Source organism: Salmo salar, chromosome 22, assembly GCF_965601325.2.
Source record: "Salmo salar chromosome 22, fSalSal1, whole genome shotgun sequence".
Taxonomy (NCBI): domain Eukaryota; kingdom Metazoa; phylum Chordata; class Actinopteri; order Salmoniformes; family Salmonidae; genus Salmo; species Salmo salar.
This window is the reverse complement of record NC_138312.1, coordinates 53,005,762-53,026,461: the sequence shown is the minus strand read 5'-3', so window position 1 is coordinate 53,026,461 and position 20,700 is coordinate 53,005,762. Positions and strand designations below refer to the sequence as shown.

Sequence of the window (20,700 nt, the reverse complement as noted above, 5' to 3'; positions counted from 1 at the left end):
TGCTAACCTTATGCCTAACCCTAACTTGTTTTTCATGAATTTTTACACTTTAGCCAAATTTTGACTTTGTGGCTGTGGTAACTAGTGACAACCATGTGAGGCCAAACGTCTGCGCAATTTGAAGCGAGCTAATGCGTTGTCATGTGACCAGCTCATCACGAGCTCCAGCAGCAAAAGTGAACACATGACTACTCCTTCCGTGATCTGTGAGTGCATAAGTATTGTGGCTGTTTTGTAGCTACTTACGGCCTAATTCGACGAAAAAGGTAAGTGCCAGTGTTGGTTCATCTCGCTCATTAATAATGCAGTGTACTCAAATACCAGTTTACCCTTGGTTACTTAAATCTTGGCTAGCCTGTTGCAATCACTGTTGACATATTTTCGGACTTTAACCAGCTAACGTTAGATTGTTTTTCAAGTCTAGACGTGTCATAACTTGTTACTAGTAAACTGATTAAAATGTCAGTTAATTTTACTCCCAGATGTTTTATTTGGTGTTGTCCCTGCTGTTCGGAGCCTTGGGGACTCTCGGCGCACCTGAAGCAGATGAAATAAAGTTTCTCCCTGGGCTTCAAAAGCAGCCTAACTTCAAACAGTATTCAGGATACTTCAATGTGGCCGATAACAAACACCTTCACTACTGGTGAGTGGGTAGCCTTCTCTTTTTAGCCATTATAATGGCTTAGTAGTGTCCTACTAACTATTTACATATGTATTTCAAACCTAAAGGGAGCATTTTGTGTAGGGCACATGACTTTAACAATGAGGAAGTGTCTTGGTTTGTATGAGGAAATATCCATACCACGTACACAGCTTAATTTGACACTCATCCAGTTTTGTATTTGAACAGTTCCTCAAGTTATGTCTACAGAATTCATGTGGGACTATGTCCTACACCGCTTCCATTCATGTGAACGTGTCATGCAGGTTTGTGGAGTCTCAGAAGGATCCAGCTGCCAGCCCAGTGGTTCTGTGGCTGAATGGTGGCCCTGGCTGCAGCTCCCTTGACGGTCTGCTCACAGAACATGGGCCTTTCTTGGTAAGGAGAACCCCAAAAAACTATCTAGCTGTCTCTTACACTTTAGATTATCAGTGATTTATTGTTGTCTCTCTTTTTGCCCTTTGCTTTTGTCTCTGCCCAATGTTTACCATGCTTTGTTGCTGCAATACGTTGTTTTAGGTCTCTTGTCGTGATGTGCTTTTGTCCTACGTTTAGAATTAATCCCAGCTCTGTCCCTGCTGGAGGCCTTTTGTTAGGCTGTCGATGTAAATAAGCATTTGTTCTTAACTGACTTGCCTAGTTAAATAAAACTAACAGTCTCAGTTTAGACTTCTGGGTTATTTGTTCAGCTGTGACTTAGTTCTGGGTCCATACCTGTTCAAAATCGAGGCTTGTGAGAAGTCTTCCCTCTCAATAGGATACCCTCAGCCAAAGTACCACCAACCCTTCCGCTAACTTCACCACACATGCCAAAGCAGTTTCAGTTTAAGCACGGCCTTTTCCACATCTTTATGTCCAAATAATCAGTGACAACCCAAACACTGCAACTACTGCTTGTTATCCTATGCATTCGATCTCGTCGTGACAGAATCTTTGGTTTATGCACATTATCTGTCTATGAGAGATTAGATGCTGCTAGTGTAAATGATCAGAGGGCAATCTTAAACTGAAATTAACATTGTCTTCCATTTGCATTGTTTTGGATCAGTTTTGTCTTGTTGCCATGCCAGTGGTTCTGTAATGTTTGAACACAGTCTAATGTTCTCATTTCAGATTCAGAACGATGGCATGTCACTGGAGTACAACCCCTATTCCTGGAACATGGTTTGTCTCTTTCCTCTAGCATATCTTCCCTACCCTGGTCCCAGATCTGTTTGTGCTCTTGCCAACTACATTGCTGTAGTTGTCAAGCCGTTGTTTGATGGCACAGACTGGCACTAACACTAGAAAGATATCTTAGTACCAGTCAAAAGTTTGGACACCTACTCATTCAAGGGTTTTTCTTTATATTATTTTTCATGTTGTAGAATAATAGTGAAGACAGGTGTTCAACAAAACTAGATGTATATATTTTTTTTTCTCCAAAGTAGCCACCCTTGACAGCTTTGCACACTCTTGGTTTTCTCTCAACCAGCTTCACCTGGAAAACTTTTCCAACACCCTTGAAGGAGTTCTCTCAAATTCTGAGCACTTGTTGGCTGCTTTTCCTTCACTCTACAGTCCAACTAATCCCAAACCATCAATTGTTGAACACCTTTATTTCATTTTTTGTTTTTGGCTCCTAGGTTATTTCATAGTTTTGCTGTCTTTTCAACAATGTAGAAAATAGTAAAAATCAACTCTTGTATGAGTAAGTGTCTTATTAACCATTCCAGTGGGTGTCAGTGCTCCATTTATACACATTGAAGAATTATAGCAGCTGTGGTGTTTTTAGATTGCCAACGTGCTGTACCTGGAGTCCCCAGCAGGTGTTGGATTTTCTTACTCAGATGATAGCCACTACACCACCAATGACACTGAGGTGAGTTATCAATATGCGCGTTACCTGAAGAACCACTGTTTAACAAGTTACGTGACATGTTGAGGAACCCAGGACCTGATTGACTTGTGAATTCATTGGGATTGCTCGTAGCCACTGATTTTTAAGTAACCTAATGTAAAGCCATTTATCAGATGCTTTTATCCAATGTGACTTACAAAACGTGTATGGCGTCACTGTTGTATTGGTGGCTCTAACTGGAATTTAACCCACGACCCTTTACCAACTGGGCCTCAAAGGACCACCCATCAAGACTGACGCATAAAGCCAAATGTTTACACATGCATTATGAATATCCGATTTGCTATGAGTGGAGTCACTGCTGGGACTGTACATAAGCTCATGGAGTTCTATATTGTTTCTCTAGGTGTCCATGAATAACTACCTGGCCTTGAAAGAGTTCTTCAAAGCCTTCCCAGAGTACATCAAGAATGAGTTCTTCCTGACGGGGGAGAGCTACGGAGGCATCTACATCCCCACCCTGGCAGAGAGAGTGATGGAGGACGCCAGCATGAACCTGCAGGTGAGAAAGATGGCCTGCAATCCCAAATGCCACCCTATCCCATGATCAAAAGTAGTGCACTCAATGGGGACTGGGATGCATCTGTAGGACTTCTTCCCTTCAGTAACTCTCGTCCCCTGCCAAATCAGAATAAATTGAATGAGTAAAATAAGTAGTTGTTGGCCTATTTGCGTGCTAGGTTGAGCTGGCTTCACTGTAATGCCTGTCAATCAGCCCCTCCTGATCTAGGAGGTTGAGTTACCATGGGTAGAAGGGAGAGATCAAGTTGTATGTTTGGCAACGTCTACTAGCCATACACGCTCCCCCATTGACCGTTGTCGCATTGCAGGGGTTTTCCTCAACACTGGTCTTTGAGGACATGCTTTCTGCTTGTTTAGCCTAATGCGCACCGCTGTGTTTAAAATTGTTTGTCATTGTAATAGCACTAGTTGTGGTACATTTTCACCTACTAAATCTTAAGTAAGAATGTATGTATAATGTTTTTCCTCCAGGCTAATGTAGGTAATTTCATAGATTTATTTTCAGGAGGTCTCCTAATCATGCTGTCTGTTCATAACCACATTCATGTAAAGCTTAGAGGATCATTTCAAATACTGTTGCAGTTTAATGGCTACAGGTTCATCTGGCTCATGATGGGAAGTTGCTATAGACCACCAAGTGTTAAGTCTATCGGTTTATCACACATTATCCAAAGGTTTATTTTCTGGGTAATTTCAATATTGACTGCCTTTCATCAAGCTGCCCACTCAAGAAAAAGCTTCAAACTGTAACCAGTGCCTCCAACCTGGTTCAGGTTCAGTCAACCTACCAGGGTAGTTACAAACAGCACAGGAATTAAATGTTGTATTGATCACATCTTTAGCTTTAAAGCAGTGTCCATAGGATGTAGTGATCACAATATAATAGCCATAAACCAAAGTTCCAAAGGCTGGGCCTAATATAGTGTAGAAGAGAACATATGTTTTCTAGTGACTCTTATGTTGTAAAGAATATTTGCTGGCTTGTAATGAGGAGCAACCAGATGTGCACTTAACACATTTATGGAATTGCTTATTCCAGTTACTAATAAGCATACATCTATTTTAGAAAGTGACTTTAAAAACAGTTCAATCCCTGTGGATTGAGGAATTAGAAAATTGTATGGTTGCGGGATGAGGTGAAAGTTATGTCAATGAAGTGGCTGTACAACTGATTGGCAAATAGATCATGTGACTAAACTGAAAAAAATAAGTAATTATACGAAACTAAGAAATCATAGTAAAAAGCATTGGCGCTCCTTGAATGAAGCTTTGGCTCATTAATCACAACCCACGGTTTTCATTGGCGAAATGAGCAAATTTCGACATGCCAGCGACAAGCCAACACTACATCAAGTATATTGCATTCAGACCCCTTTTCCCACATTTTGCTACATTATAGTTTTTCTAAAATTGATTGAAATGTTTTCTTTAATCTACACACAATACCCTGTAATACCAAGCAAAAACAGGAAGAAATGTTTAGCAATGTTAGTGTGTAATGTCTACTCTAAGCTTTGTACAAAGTCAAATACACTGAATTTCAAGCAGTCAGTAATCTAATGAATTCAGGGCTTGTTAAGTTATACCTAGGCTAAATATAAGACCTGCTAATTTAATTATGACTTTCTTGCATTAATCACTGATCTGGCTTTCAAGTCTATGAAAATGCCCTTTATGTTACAAATGTAACTAGAAGCATGCATAATGCTCTTTAACCTATTGTAGCGGGCATTAGGCTATAGAAAACTAACAGGTCTCATAAACAAGCCCAAGTGCTAGTGGTAAGCCAACTAATCTTTTATATTTCAAGTTCAGCTAACTTGGATATATTTGCTAGCTTGGATTATATTTGCTAGCTTGGATTATATTTGCTAGCTGACAAAGTTCAACAGTTGAATTGTTTTTCAGCTTATTTAGAACCTGACAGACGGCTATGAAAAGCTCAAAGTTTATTCACCCAACAATTCAAACGGCTGAATTAACATTTTGCCACCAGCCCGTGTGTGTATACACACCCTACTTTAGGTGTAGTCTCCTCCTTCCCTCTAAACATTACATCTTTATTGCTAGGCAGGAAATGTAGTGATGTGTGTAATAAACTGTTCCTTCTCCCTTAATGTGACCTGATCTCAGTCCCCATTCCTCACTAATCCACAGCTCTCAACCTTATCAGTGACTGCAACCATGTGATTGCCTTTCCCTTACTCAGTGACATTCCTGGCTCATATCCATCCTTAATTGACCCCACCGTATATGTTCCTCCTACATATAACATTAACTTCTGGGGTGTATTACAATTTAACAATGAAACCAGACTGGCCCTTCACCTTTCCATAGGATACCTGATGTCTAACATGTTATGACGGAACGTAAACGTTCTGCAATCCCCTCTATCCCACAGTGACATGAATAAGGATATATTAGTTTAGAAGTCAGAACCCATCAGGAACACCTGTCTGTCTCCAACTGTTTGAAAAGCATCTTAGCCTTTCCATATGACCGATTCTGTTGGACCAAGTTAACAGCTTGTCAGAGATGATCTCACAACTTTGTTGGCGTGAGTGGCAGGGGGATGGGCTTGGTGTGTAAACCTTAGAGGCAAAGTGAGTTTCCCTCTCTAAAATCCGTCCAAAATAAAGCCAATGGGTTGATTTTTGAACCCAAGATTGTCACCTGCCTAACTAGATGTCGATCGATTATGATTTTTCAACGCCGATACCGATTAATCGGCTTTTTGTTAATATTTTATTTATTTGTAATAATGGCAATTACAACAATACTGAATGAACACTTATTGTTAACTTAATAATACATAAATCAATTTAGCCTCAAATAAATAATGAAACATGCTTAAATAATGCCAAAAAACAAAGTGTTGAAGAAGGTAACAGTGCAATATGTGCCATGTAAGAAAGCTAACGTTTAAGTGCCTTGCTCAGAACATGGGAACATATGAAAGCTGGTGGTTCCTTTTAACATGAGTCTTCAATATTCCCAGGTAAGAAGTTTTAGGTTGTAGTTATTATAGGACTATTTCTCTCTATACGATTTGTATTTCATATACCTTTGACTATTGGATGTTCTTATAGGCACTTTAGTATTGCTAGTGTAACAGTATAGCTTCCGTCCCTCTCCTCGCTTCTACCTGGGCTCGAACCAGGAACACATTGACAACAGCCACCCTCGAAGCAGCATTACCCATGCAGAGCAAGGGGAACAACTACTCAGTCTCAGAGCGAGTGACGTTTGAAACGCTATTAGCGCCCACCCGCAACTAGCTAGCCATTTCACATCGGTTACACCAGCATAATCTTGAGTTGGTAGGCTTGAAGTCATAAACAGCGCAATGCATTGCGAAGAGCTGCTGGCAAAAAGCATGAAAGTGCTGTTTGAATGAATGCTTACGAGCCTGCTGGGTCAGACTGCTCTATCAAATCATTGACTTAATTATAACATGAAATACGAGCCTTAGGTCATTAATATGGTCGAATCCAGAAACTAGCATCTCGAAAACAAAACGCTTTTTTTCTTTCAGTGTAATACAGAACCGTTCCGTATTTTATCTAACGGGTTGCATCCCTAAGTCTAAATATTCCTGTTACATTGCACAACCTTCAATGGTATGTCATAATAAAGTAAAATTCTGGCAAATTAGTTCGCAATGAATGCAAGAGCAGTGACACAATTTCATGTTAGCAGGCAATAGTAACTAAATATGCAGGTTTAAAAATATATACTTGTGTTGATGATTATGGTTTGGTACATTGGTGCAACGACAGTGCTTTTTTTCGCAAATGCGCTTGTTAAATCACCCGTTTGTCGAAGTAGGCTGTGATTCGATGAGAAATTAACAGGCACCGCATCGACTATATGCAACGCAGGACACGTTAGATAAACTAGTATCATCAACCATGTGTAGTTAACTAGTGATTATGTTAAGATTGATCGTTTTTTTATAAGTTTAATGCTAGCAACTTACCTTGGCTTCTTGCTGCCCTCGCGTAACAGGTAGTCAGCCTGCCATGCAGGCTCCTCGTGGAGTGCAATGTAAGGCAGGTGGTTAGTGTTGGACTAGTAACCAGAAGGTTGCAAAACCTAACCCTACTCCCTCCTGAACAAGGCAGTTAACCCCTGTTCCTAGGCCATCATTGAAAATAAGAATATGTTCTTAATCTGACTTGCCTAGTTAAAGGTGTAAAAAAAAAATAATCGGCAAATCAGTGGCCAAAAATACCGATTGTTATGAACTTCAAATCGGCCCTAATTAATCAGTCGACCTCTAGTGAAGAGGCACTCATACGCACAAGCGCTAGCACACACTCCCTACATGTAAATGGTAATATTGTTGTATGGGGTTATTATACATTTTGTATTATAGTGGTCTAAGTGCCTTAATGTGTTTGGACCCCAGGTAGAGTAGCTGCTTCCTTGGAAGGAACTAATGGTGATCCCTAATACAGATGTTTTTTTTTTTCTCCCAGGGTATTGCAGTTGGCAATGGGATGTCAAGTTATGAGATGAACGACAACTCTCTCGTCTACTTTGCTTATTACCATGGACTCCTTGGGACAAGGTACTGTTATTGCGTTTTCTTAATGGCATATCCTGGTCTCAGATCTGTTTGTGCCCTTGACACTTACATTTTTTGTCAAAGCTAAGCATGCTGGGTGTGATGGCACCAACAGACTAGCACTTAGTCAGGCTCGTTGTTTAAGTGAAGCCTACATGCACAGAATGAATGCACACTGGTAACGTGGTGCTGTCTTCCTGGCAGGTTGTGGGGTGACTTGCAGGCCTATTGCTGCGACGGTGGAAAATGTGATTTCTACAACAATCAGAACCCCAACTGCTCCAGCAATGTGAGTCCATTTACTATGATTCTCCATTTTTAATACGTCTTGGATTTATTGACAACAGTCTTCGGTCACATTGATTCTCAATGGAAACAAGGCACTAAATTATTAAGTTGATGTATATTCAGTAGTTCCAATGAATAGTTTGTGTAAAATTCTGAAGACTATGAAATTACACTTATGGAATCATGTAGTAACAAAGTGTTTTTAAACAAATCAAAATATATTTGAGATTCTTCAAAGTAGCCACCCTTGACTGTTTTGCGTTCTCTAAATACTTTTTTAAAAGTATTATATTAAGTTAAAATGACTGTTCGTTGTTCATTCAGTATTCTTGTCATTATTACAGGTGTGTGTTATATATTTAATCGGTATTGCCATTGAAAAGCCATAATCGGTCGACCTCTAAAAAAACCACCACTAAAGGACACCAGTAAGACTTGCTTGGGCCAAGAAACATGACTAATGGACACTAGACCTGTGGAAATCTGTCCTTAGGTCGGGTGAGTCAATTAGATTTTTGGTTCCAACCGCAGTGTCTTTGTGAGGCGCAGAGTAGGGGAACGGATCTTCACATGTGTGGTTCACACCATGAAGCGTGGGGGTGCTTTGCTGATGAGTCCGATTTTATTTAATTCAATGCACGCTTAACCAACATGGTTACCACAGCTTTCTGTAGTGGTACACCATCCCATCTGGCTTGCGTTTAGTGGGACGATCGTTCGTTTATTTTCAACAGGACAATGACCCAAACGCCTCCAGGCTGTGTAAGAGCTATTTGACCAAGGAGAGTGCGGGTGCTGCATCAGATGACCTGGCCTCCACAATCCCCTGACCTCAACCCAATTGAGATAGTTTTGGGTGAGTTGGACTGCAGAATGAAGGAAAAGCAGCAAGTGTTCAGTGTATGTGGGAACTCCTTCAAGACTGTTGGAGAAGCATTCCTCATGAAGCTGGTTGCAAGAGTGCAAAGCTGTCATCAAGGCAAAGGGTGGCTACTTTGAAGAATCTACAATCTAAAATATGTTTTGCTTTAGTATCCAAAAAGTGTTATGTGATTCCATAAGGGTTCATAGTTTTGATGTCTTCACTATTAATCTACAATGTAGAAAATAGTAAAAATAAAGAAACCCTTGAGTAGGTGTCCAAAGTTCTCTGGTACATATATTAATTTTATCTTTATAACACCTAGCTTAATGAGGTGCAGCATGTTGTCTACAATTCTGGACTGAACATCTACAACCTGTATGCCCCCTGTCCTGGAGGAGTTGGCAAGAGAGTCAGGTAAGACCAGTTACTTGACAGATTTCACTGTCTTCACACAAACAGCATAACTGCTTCTACATGAAAAGGCACTAAAGAAGAGTTCGAAGTTGGGGTCAATTAAATTCGGGAAGCAAACATTTGAAATTTGAGTTATTTTGGAATTAGATGTTCTGTTTACTTCCTGGATTGGACTGTACACCCTACCCTGCTTAATACACAAGCTATGGTAATTAAACTGAAAATCTCAGACCTGAGGGATATCCTACAATTTTAGGTAATGTACTCTGTTTTCTAAAGCTAGCCAGCTTCAGTTAGCTTCACATTCCAGCTCGGGCTTCAGCCATACTACTACGGTGGTTATTAGTCTTCCGTCTGCTGCTAACTCTAGCAGGCGCGTACATGTCATGCATGCTAGTCGAACGCCCAACACTTAATTGGGACCATGTGAAACTCCCATAAATTGATAAGTCAGTGCCGCATTGTAATTTGTGCTGAAATCAAAACGGAACACCAACTTGCAAATTCAGCAGGCTCTGGTGTGAAATGGGTTCTTAGACGTGCTGGCTTTATTTTATCGTCAGTGTATTGCTTATCAATTCACACGCAATACATGGCGATATTTATTTACTGTGCGTGAAATGCATTGTCATTTTAACCTGTATTTAATCAGTCATCTTCATATGAAGTGGCTTCTGAAGCCATCTTTACGAGTGACTGTTGTGATTTCATTGGTTGCAGCTCACACTTCATTCAGGATAGTTGGTCTGCCCGGCAACAGGTTCATTCTGAAGGTTTCGTTGCCATAGAAATATACCTGTTAGAAAGGTGAACCACTTGGTACCGGTTGAATTCCAGGTTGACCAAAGTTGCCTTTAACTCTTACCATGTCTGTAAATGTCCCTTTTTCAGGATCCTGTCTTTCAAAGATGATTCATAAAATCCAAAACTTCACCGATCTTCATTGTAAAGGGTTTAAACACGTTTCCCATGCTTGTTCAATGAACAATTAATGAACATGCACCTGTGGAACGGTCGTTACACTAACAGCTTACAGACAGTAGGCAATTAAGATCAGTTATGAAAACCTAGGACACAAAAGGCCTTTCTACTGACTCTGGAAAAACACCAGAAGAAGGATGCCTAGGGTCCCTGCTCATCTGCGTGAACATGCCTTAGGCATGCTGCAAGGGGGCATGAGGACTGCAGATGTGGCCAGGGGAATAGGTTGCAATGAGATGCCGAAGACGGTGCTACAGGATGGACAGCTGATCATCCTCGCAGTGGCAGACCACGTGTAACAACACCTGCACAGAATCGGTACATCCGAACATCACACCTGCGGTACAGGATGGCAACCGCCCGAGTTACACCAGGAACGCACAATCCCTCCATCAGTGCTCAGGCTGTCAGCAATAGGCTGAGAGGTAGGACTGAGGGCTTGTAGTCCTGTTGTAAGGCAGGTCCTCACCAGACATCACCGGCAACAACGTGGCCTATGGGCACAAACCCACCGTTGCTGGACCAGACAGGACTGGAAAGAAGTGCTCTTCACTGACCAGTCATGGTTTTGTCTCACCGGGGGGATGGTCAGGTTCGTGTTTATTGTCAGTGGAATAAGCGTTACGCCGAGGCCTGTACTGTGGAGTGGGATCGATGTGGAGGGTCTCATGGTCTGGTGTGGTGTGTCACTATCATCGGACTGAGCTTGTTGTCATTGCAGGCAATTTCAACGCTGAGTTACAGGGAAGACGACATCTTCCCTCATGTGGTACCCTTCCTGCAGTCTCATCCTGACATGACCCTCTAGCATGACAATGCCACCAGCCATACTGCTCGTTCTGTGTGATTTCCTGCAAGACAGGAATGTCAGTGTTCTGCCTTGGCCAGCAACGAGCCCGGATCTCAATCCCATTGTTGGATCCCAGCCCCCCCCCCCCCCCAGAAATGCCCGGGAACTCGCAGGTGTCTTGGTGGAAAAGTAGGTTAACATCTCACGGCAAGAACTGGCACATCTGGTGCAGTCCATGAGGAGATGCACTGCTGTACTTAAAGCAGCTGGTGGCCACACCAGATACTGACTGATTTTGACCCCCCCCCCCCCCCCCCCCCTTCAGGGACACATTCATTCACTTCTGTTAGTCCCACGTCTGTGGAACTTGTTCAATTTCTTTGATCTTATGTTCACACAAATATTTACATGTTAAGTTTGCTGAAAATAAACACAGTTGACAGTGGGGACGTTTCTTTTGTTTTGCAGAGTTAGGTATAGGGCTCTGCATACAGTAGGTCCTAACTCCTTTTCACTTTTTTTTTGGTCACATACACATGGTTAGCAGATGTTAATGCGAGTGTAGTGGCATGCTTGTGCTTCTAGTTCCAACCATGCAGCAATATCTAGAAAGTATTCTAACTATTTCACCACAACTACCTTGTACATATAAATACACTGCTCAAAAAAATAAAGGGAACACTAAAATAACACATCCTAGATCTGAATGAAATCTTTTTAAATACTTTTTTCTTTACATAGTTGAATGTGCTGACAACAAAATCACACAAAAATAATCAATGGAAATCCAATTTATCAACCCATGGAGGTCTGGATTTGGAGTTACACTAGAAATTAAAGTGGAAAACCACACTACAGGCTGATCCAACTTTGATGTAATGTCCTTAAAACAAGTCAAAATGAGGCTCAGTAGTGTGTGTGGCCTCCACGTGCCTGTATGACCTCCCTACAACGCCTGGGCATGCTCCTGATGAGGTGGCGGATGGTCTCCTGAGGGATCTCCTCCCAGACCTGGACTAAAGCATCCGCCAACTCCTGGACAGTCTGTGGTGCAACGTGGCGTTGGTGGATGGAGCGAGACATGATGTCCCAGATGTGCTCAATTGGATTCAGGTCTGGGGAATGGGCAGGCCAGTCCATAGCATCAATGCCTTCCTCTTGCAGGAACTGCTGACACACTCCAGCCACATGAGGTCTAGCATTGTCTTGCATTAGGAGGAACCCAGGGCCAACCGCACCAGCATATGGTCTCACAAAGGGTCTGAGGATCTCATCTCGGTACCTAATGGCAGTCTGGCGAGCACATGGAGGGCTATGCGGCCCCTCAAAGAAATGCCACACCATGACTGACCCACTGCCAAACCGGTCATGCTGGAGGATGTTGCAGGCAGCAGAATGTTCTCCACGGTGTCTCCAGACTCTGTCACGTCTGTCATGTGCTCAGTGTGAACCTGCTTTCATCTGTGAAGAGCACAGGGCGCCAGTGGCGAATTTGCCAATCTTGGTGTTCTCTGGCAAATGCCAAACATCCTGCACAGTGTTGGGCTGTAAGCACAACCACTTGTGGACGTCGTGCCCTCATACCACCCTCATGGTGTCTGTTTCTGACCGTTTGAGCATGCACATTTGTGGCCTGCTGGAGGTCATTTTGCAGGGCTCTGGCAGTGCGCCTCCTTGCATAAAAGGCGGCGGTAGCGGTCCTGCTGCTGGGTTGTTGCCCTCCTACGGCCTCCTCCACGTCTCCTGATGTACTGGCCTGTCTCCTGGTAGCGCCTCCATGCCCTGGACACTACGCTGACAGACACAGCAAACCTTCTTGCCACAGCTTGCATTGATGTGCCATCCTGGATGAGCTGCACTACCTGAGCCACTTGTGTGGGTTGTAGACTCCGTCTCATGCTACCACTAGAGTGAAAGCACCGCCAGCATTCAAAAGGGACCAAAACATCAGCCAGGAAGCATAGGAACTGAGAAGTGGTCTGTGGTCCCCACCTGCAGAACCACTCCTTTATTGGGGGTGTCTTGCTAATTGCCTATAATTTCCACCTGTTGTCTATTCCATTTGCACAGCAGCATGTGAAATTTGTCAATCAGTGTTGCTTCCTAAGTGGACAGTTTGATTTCACAAGTGTGATTGACTTGGAGTTACATTGTGTTGTTTAAGTGTTCCCTTTATTTTTTTGAGCAGTGTATATGGATGAGCGATGGCATCGGCAAGATGCAGTAGATGGTATAGAGTACAGTATATACATATGAGATGAGTAATGTAGTGTATGTAAATATTAGTGGCATTGTTTAAAGTGGCTAGTGATAAAATGGATGTAATAAATGTTTTTAAATTAATTGGCTAGATATTTGAGTCAGTATGTTGGCAGCAGCCACTCAATGTTAGTGATGTCTGATGGCCTTGAGAAAGAAGCTGTTTTTCAGTCTCTCGGTCCTCGCTTTGCTGCACCTGTTCTGACCGCACCTTCTGTATGATAGCGGGGTGAACAGGCAGTGACTCGGGTAGTTGTCCTTGCTCTTTTTGGCCTTCCTGTGACTTAGGGTGGTGTAGGTGTCCTGGAGGGCAGGTAGTTTTTCCCCCACATATGTAGTTGTCTTGGCTATCATTAATGTTATGATGGTTTTATCAAATCGCCTAACTGTTTAATTATTATGATTTAAATTAATCCTGTAACAATTAACTCATTAGCAGTCTTGGGGCACCACAAGTTTAAGTTACCATTTTCCGAATTAACTCTTAAATGTAAAGTCTTTTAGTCATCAATTAATTGTTACATTTGACCTGTCTCATTCCAAATGTCGTTAAATCCTTGCTTATCTACACAAACCCTAGCGTAAATTATGAATCAGCGATATGCGAATTGGCCAATAAATAAATAATCGCACAGAATGGCTTATACATTGATTACTACAAAATGCAATGCAAATTCCCTTGTGGACTAAACCCTATGATGACTTGGTAGACAATTGAAAGGGGTGGGGACAGAGGGCGGGTAAGACAGAATGGACGAATTACATACAGTTGAGAACTAGGCTCATGGAAATGCTTATACTTTGCACATGAACAGCCGCTCATTCGAAAGAAAGGGTGTTCACTCCTTTTGTAATGTCTGTGCTCACGTGGGCGTGGCCACTGACTTAATTTTTCAAATGGAAAACCATTTCTCTCATTTAGAAGGCCAACATTACATCTGAGTTTCATATTTAATCATGTTCCCCAACGTTTGGATGTGAATCTGATCACCTGGAAATAAACACATTCAGAGTTCTCCTGTCCTTAGTTGCTCCACAAATTAGTAATGAATTTAATATCATTGTTTTAAGTACCCACTGACCCTTCCAACTGTTTGGAATACAGAAATATTGTTTTATTCAACCTTTGGATGTTACCATGATGCAACGTCGCTCTGTGGGATTTAACAAAGGGATTTAACTTCCATTTCTGAGAATGGGCGAGTTTCCCTGCAGGTATTTACGACTGTCATAAAACGGGCAGCTTCACCCCTCACCCCCTCTGTGGGAGAGGGCGCTGTTGAGCGGACCCACTGTAACCTGATCCTTCAGATCTGAACCCGAGTCATGACATAGGACCTCCTGTAAGCAGAGCCCTATAGTAAATTCTCTCACCACGTATATGGCTCTGCATAGATTAAGCTAGTAGGTGTCCCTCTTCTACTCCAGATGTGTTAATGTCCTCTTGCTTTCTTCTCTGACGTGTTGATGTTCTCTGTGCAGCATTGACAATGGGCACCTGGTGATTCGAGATCTGGGTAACAGTTTCATTAACCATGAATGGACTCAACTCTGGAACCAGGTACATGAATTTACTGTAAAGGAATACTTTGGGCTGAGTTTTCAAATGTGCCTTTTCGAATCTTTGGATGTTCACAATCTAGCTGATTTGTTATAATTATGTATTAGCTGTACACAATGGTAATTTTTAGTTTATGGTATTTTACCAGTCTCTTTAGTTAGAATTTCTCATCAGTAAGGTTGGGTGTATATACTCCATCAAGCGGTCTCTGTAGCAGAACATAAAGAGCAAGCATAGATTCAACATACATGTACCAAAATGTCCATAAGGAGCCCATCTGTTCGATGCATGATTACATCATAGTATGTCTAGTGCAGGGTTGATCAAGGGCAGAGAATATATTCTGACTGCAAATCAAGTCTTTCATTATGAATTTTAAATTCTAATCCTTCTGACTTCAATTCAAGTTGACCCCAACCCTGGTGTAGGAGACTGTATATCTGACCTTAGTTGCGTACCTCTCTGATCTCGTAGAAGCTGAAGGGTGTGGCGTCTCTGTACAAGCTTGTGAGGCTGGACCCTCCCTGCACCAATTCTACCCCGTCTACCTTGTACCTCAACAACCCCTACGTCAAAACAGCCCTCCACATCTCCCCCTCTGCTCTACCCTGGGTGATATGCAGGTAAGTGATGACGTTATGTTGGATACAAGGATGAGGAGACTTGACTCAGGGCTATCTAATGTTCAGAGGGTAGGTAATATGGGCAAGATACAGGTCCTACATCCAGGTCTTGACACTGAGGCCTTTAACCCTTTACAGGACAAGGTGTTGTGGGTGGGTTTATACTCTAGATTACCTAGGAGAATGTATTTTATTTTGATACAATACCAATTTCTGTAATACTGAGTGGGGCAGCGCTGCACACTGTTGGTTACTCATTCACCCAAGTTGTTGGAACCTGTCATTTTGGGTCGGCACGATAGTGTGAAAAGGGTTTCACTGAGTGACTGGGGCCAATAAAAGGTGATTGGTTCGCAGAGCAACAAACTTCCGTTGGGTTAAATTGTTTAATTTATAACAGTGCCGTTTTGTGGTTCAGACTTGACCTGTTTTCCCCCATCACTGCATCAATATAAATGACTGTAGGTTTAGGTCTTGCGCTCACTGGACTATGTGTTCTCTGCTGTTACAGTGCTGAGGTGAATCTGAACTACAACCGCCTGTACATGGACGTGAGGAAGCAGTACCTGAAGCTGTTGGGAGCTCTGGTGAGCTTGTTACACTATTTTCTTCCATATACTGTGTTTGAGCTTGCCTGGAACAATGGCGCCAATATGATTGTTCTAAAAGTGCAAACCCTGCACCATATATGGCACTCCAGGCAGGCTTCATCACTTAAGGTGTGTGTGTACATGCAGCCAGTCAAAAGTTTGGACACCTACTTATTCAAAAAAAAATTTTTTAGAATAGCAGTGAAGACATCAACTATTGCCACTCCTAGGGAGAGTAGCAACAGTGCTGAACTTTCTCCATTTATAGCTGTCTTACCGTGAACTGAAGAATATCAAAGCTTTTAAAGATACTTTTGTAACCCTTTCCAGCTTTATGCAAGTCAACAATTCTTATTCGTAGGTCTTCTGAGATCTTTTGTTGGAGGCATGGTTCACATCAGGCAATGCTTCTTGTGAATAGCACATTTTATAAGTTATAGGGCAGCTCTAACCAACATCTCCAATCTATTGATGTGTTTTCTTTGCAGCAATTTGACCATGAAGGCCTGATTCACGCAGTCTCCTGTCAGCAGTTGATGTTGAGATGTCTGTTACTTGAACTACGTGAGGCATTTATTTGGGCTGCAATCTGAGGCTGGTAACTCTAATGAACTTATCCTCTGCAGCAGAGTTAACTTGGTGTTCCTTTCCTGTGGCGGTCTTCATGAGAGCCAGTTTCATCATAGCGCTTGATGGTTTTTGCGACTGCACTTGAAGATGCTTTCAAAGTCCTTAATCTTCCATATTGACTGACCTTCATGTCTTAAAGAAATGGACTGCATTTCTGTTTGCTTATTTCAGCTGTTCTTGCCATAATATGGACTTGGTCTTTTACCAAATAGGGTTACCTTCTGCATACTACCTCTACCTTGTCACAACACAACGGATTGGCTCAAACGCATTAAGAAGGAAAGAAATTCCACAAATTCACTTTAACAAGGCACCCATATTAATTAAATGCATACCAGGTGACTACATTTTTGGTCATTTAGCAGACGCTCTTATCCAGAGCGACTTAGAGTAGTGAATTCATACATTTCATGCATTTTTTTTCCTACCTCATGAAGTTTGTTGAGATGATGCCAAAGCTGTCAAGACAAAGGGTGGCTACTTTGAAGAATCTCAAATAACATTTTTATTCAATTTGCTTACTACATGATTCCCTATTATACAATATAAAAATCCTGGACTGAGTAGGTGTCCACTTTTGACTGGTACTGTATGTGTCTGAACCCAGGTCTGACTGTAATTAGTGGTCTTGGCAGTAGTGCTATAAATGTTTTCTGTCTTGTAGAAGTACAGAGTGCTGGTGTACAACGGTGATGTAGACATGGCCTGCAACTTCCTTGGGGACGAGTGGTTCGTGGAGTCTCTCCAGCAGGAGGTAGGGTAACCTTTTTGCACAAAGTAAAGACACTACATGACCGGATAGAAAAACTGAACAGAAATGAGGCTGCTGGTGTCATGTCTGGTTCTATATGCACCATGGGAAGTTTCCCTTGAGTACAGCTCTAGAATCTGATTCCCCTCTCACAATCAATTTAGTGGGAAATGCTAAACTGATGCAAGATCAGCAACAACTTCCCCCTGTTCTATGCTGTGGCATGACCTTTGACCTCTGGCACATCTCCCCAGGTCCAGGTGAAGAGGAGGCCTTGGCTTTACTACACCGGCAAGAGCCAGCAGGTGGGCGGTTTCGTCAAAGAGTTCTCCAACTTGGCCTTCCTCACCGTCAAGGTAACGATTCAACCAAATAGAACATTTGAACCTGTGTTCCATCATTACCTGTGACTGTATGGATTTCTAGCTGCAAGGACTATCATTTAGAATAAATTCCATTAACATGCTATACACACACTAAACTCTACCCCCCCCCCCCCCGCCCTCTCCACCAGTCTCTAGCCTGTTTGTGGATCTGTGGCAAACTAACTCCAGTAGGTAGAGCAATTGTAACCCCAAAAGAGTTTGTATTAGATCACTGAGCTGAATGCTAGGCAAGGCTTCAGATCTCAGGCAAGACAACAATTCACATAACAGTCTTGGTCACCAAACTGCTTCCTCCGGTCTCTTAGACCAAAGGAATAGGGGATTGTTGGAGGTTTTTGATGTTTCCGACCAGACAGAAGTCGGTTTTGCTGTCAGGTATACAGTACATTGTAGCCTGCATCCCAATCACTGCAGTGAAAAGCTTTTAACATTCCTCTCTGGGGAAGCAGGTACTGTGGTAAGACACCATTATCTTAACATGTAGCTTCAGAGAATGTCCAGATTTGTGTTCAGTCTTGTCTGCAAAAATACAGGAGTGCTTTAAACCAGGGTTGTGTTCATTAGACACCAAATGGATGAAAACAAACTGTGAGTTCTGGGTTTTTTCGAAACATTAAAGCGTTTTCCTTTGCGTTCCCTAGTGAACATGACCCAGTTTGACAGGAGAGTGCTAATCAACTTTCTCGTTTATCAACAGGGTTCAGGTCACATGGTCCCCACAGACAAGCCCATCGCTGCCTTCACCATGTTCTCTAACTTCATCAAGAAACAGCCCTACTGATCTGAACTAATCCTTTTGCCTGGTCCCAGATCGGTTTATGAATTTTGTCAACCATGGGATTTGGCTAGTTTTACAGCAGAAGCTGATCTGGGACCTGCTGTATAATTTGATTTGCACTAGTTTATGATGAAAAGCACTGGCTTGTACCAAAAGACCACTGACATAACCTCCAAGTGTTTTGTTAGCCTGGTCCCAGATCTGTTTATGCAGTTTTGTCAACCATGGGAGTTGGCTGGCTATACAGCAGAAGCTGATCTGAGACCAGGGCTAGTGTTTTGTATGGTGTCTGCCTCAGACATTTGATTCTGCTGAGATTGAATCCAGTCTATTTGTTAATTAGGATAAATTAAATCATTTAAATATTCACTCACATTGGCTTGAGCTGTTTGCACTGGGTATATATTTAGCATTCCATGGGACACAAGGCAATTGTGGGGTGACGCTTTAAGTGAAATTCACTTAGTCTCTCATTGCCATCAATGGGGGACTAAGTTGTTCTACCGACCTTTATTATAATGACAAAATGAAACCTTAGTCAAAATATTCTGCTCTATTGTGTTTTTTTAATTAGTCAATTATCCCATTAAAGATGCACCATGCAGAAACCACTTCCTGGTTACTAACATAATAGTTTTGTCTGACAAAGGTTGACAAAATGAGCAGGTAGTGTAGATCATTGTACCATGTAAACCGCTGTGAATTCTTTTCAATAACCAACTATTGTTTTGTATACAAGCTTCAAAGTAAGATGCAAAAATGGAACTTAAGACCAGGATGTATAGAAATGGTGCACATGGAACTGATCTATGCTTCTTAGACTTGCTTTTAAAGAGTGACAGATCTATAATGCACGTTTCTGTGAATTTGGTTGGGTCACCCAAAGTTCATATTGCAGCTTTAAGTGGAAGTTCAGCTATTAAATAGGATTTGCCCCTAAAATACCTGCCTAGGGAGTTTCTGTTCACTGTCAGGAATTCTTGTCTTTTGGAAGAAAACACCTAGATGTGCTCTAAGTCATTAAAATATAATAATCTGAAGTTGTTACTAGTGCCTCATCACAGAAATGAATACTGTAATCACTTTGATCAAAAGGGAACATGTCTATGCTTAGCTGTATTCACATTGTTTCTGCCATGGTTTTATAATAAAACTTGACCAATTTTGTATACTTGTGTATGATTTGGCAGTGACAAGAATGGTGTTTCATTATTTTATTAATTGTTGACTGACTTAACAGTGCTGTGCTGAATGTAAGGAGAGCATGTTGATCATTGAATACTCTGTAGTTATAAAGCCATAATTCCTTTGAACACTTCATTTCTTATACAGTATTTCCTACCAGCTAGCACTTCTGTGGCTAATGGTAAGGAAGGTAGTCTGGTTTGTAAAAACATCTGAAATTCTTTGAAGTTGAGTATTACACAGTAAAGCATTGTCCTTTTTAAAAGGAGAGTTCAGAGCTGCACTATTCCTATGAAATTACAAGAAGCATTGACATGACAAAGGTCAAACATTGTTTTGAGTAGTGCAGGCACATGACTTGGTAAGTCAACCAGATTTCTCTATACAGGCAACAGTATAAATATCTGTAAAGCACTTCAAAATGGCAAATGGATATAAAATATGTAAGTTGCGGTATTATGGTGATTGTTATAAATGAGCATTATTTTTTTCCAATTTCTCAAATTGGACAGGTAGCCTAGTGCCTTATCTTGGAGCCTTAAAATGTGGGATCTGCATAGTTTGTAGACTTTACACAAGTCTACATGTTGAACATGGGGAAGTGACATAGAAATGCAGGATTGGATAGAGTTATCTAAGAGATATATATCCTTGGTTATTTCAGTTGGAGAAACCTCTTTTAGATGGCATTCTCGGGATCAGCCTGGATTTTCCTCTCGATCATCTCCCTCAGGCCCTTGCTGAAATGTAGGTTTGCCCCGATGATGAGGTAACCCTGAAAGGTCAAGGGTGGGAAAGCTGATTGACTGCTGTACATCAACAGTGCCATGTTCAGAAGCCAAACATTGTGTGGAACATTCCGGATGTGAAATAATGAGAGCCAAAGTATGACTTTATTCTACACAATGTAGTTTATATCTTAACGCTCCATGATGTTGGGATTGGC

The 20,700-nt window shown here is 41.8% G+C and overlaps 2 protein-coding genes across 5 annotated transcripts in view; one reads left to right on the top strand and one right to left on the bottom strand.

Moving 5' to 3' along the window:
* The first annotated feature begins 204 nt into the window (after positions 1-204).
* ctsa (cathepsin A) lies at positions 205-19,768 on the top strand. The gene is given in 15 exon segments (NM_001140182.1): positions 205-266; positions 483-643; positions 928-1,039; positions 1,775-1,825; positions 2,436-2,522; positions 2,908-3,063; positions 7,565-7,656; positions 7,858-7,942; positions 9,129-9,220; positions 14,733-14,811; positions 15,286-15,434; positions 15,946-16,021; positions 17,319-17,408; positions 17,660-17,761; positions 18,489-19,768. Coding segments are annotated over 14 exon segments (1,416 nt in total). The 5' UTR covers positions 205-266; the 3' UTR covers positions 18,573-19,768.
* The window catches only part of pltp (phospholipid transfer protein), a 30,110-nt gene continuing 29,178 nt past the window's right edge, over positions 19,769-20,700 (bottom strand). For all 4 annotated transcript variants that reach the window (XM_014168167.3, XM_014168166.3, XM_014168168.3 and 1 more), the window contains exon 16: positions 19,769-20,529. In XM_014168167.3, the coding sequence (XP_014023642.1) occupies positions 20,434-20,529 (96 nt within the window). In that variant the 3' untranslated portion in view covers positions 19,769-20,433. The remainder of the gene's footprint in view (positions 20,530-20,700) is intronic.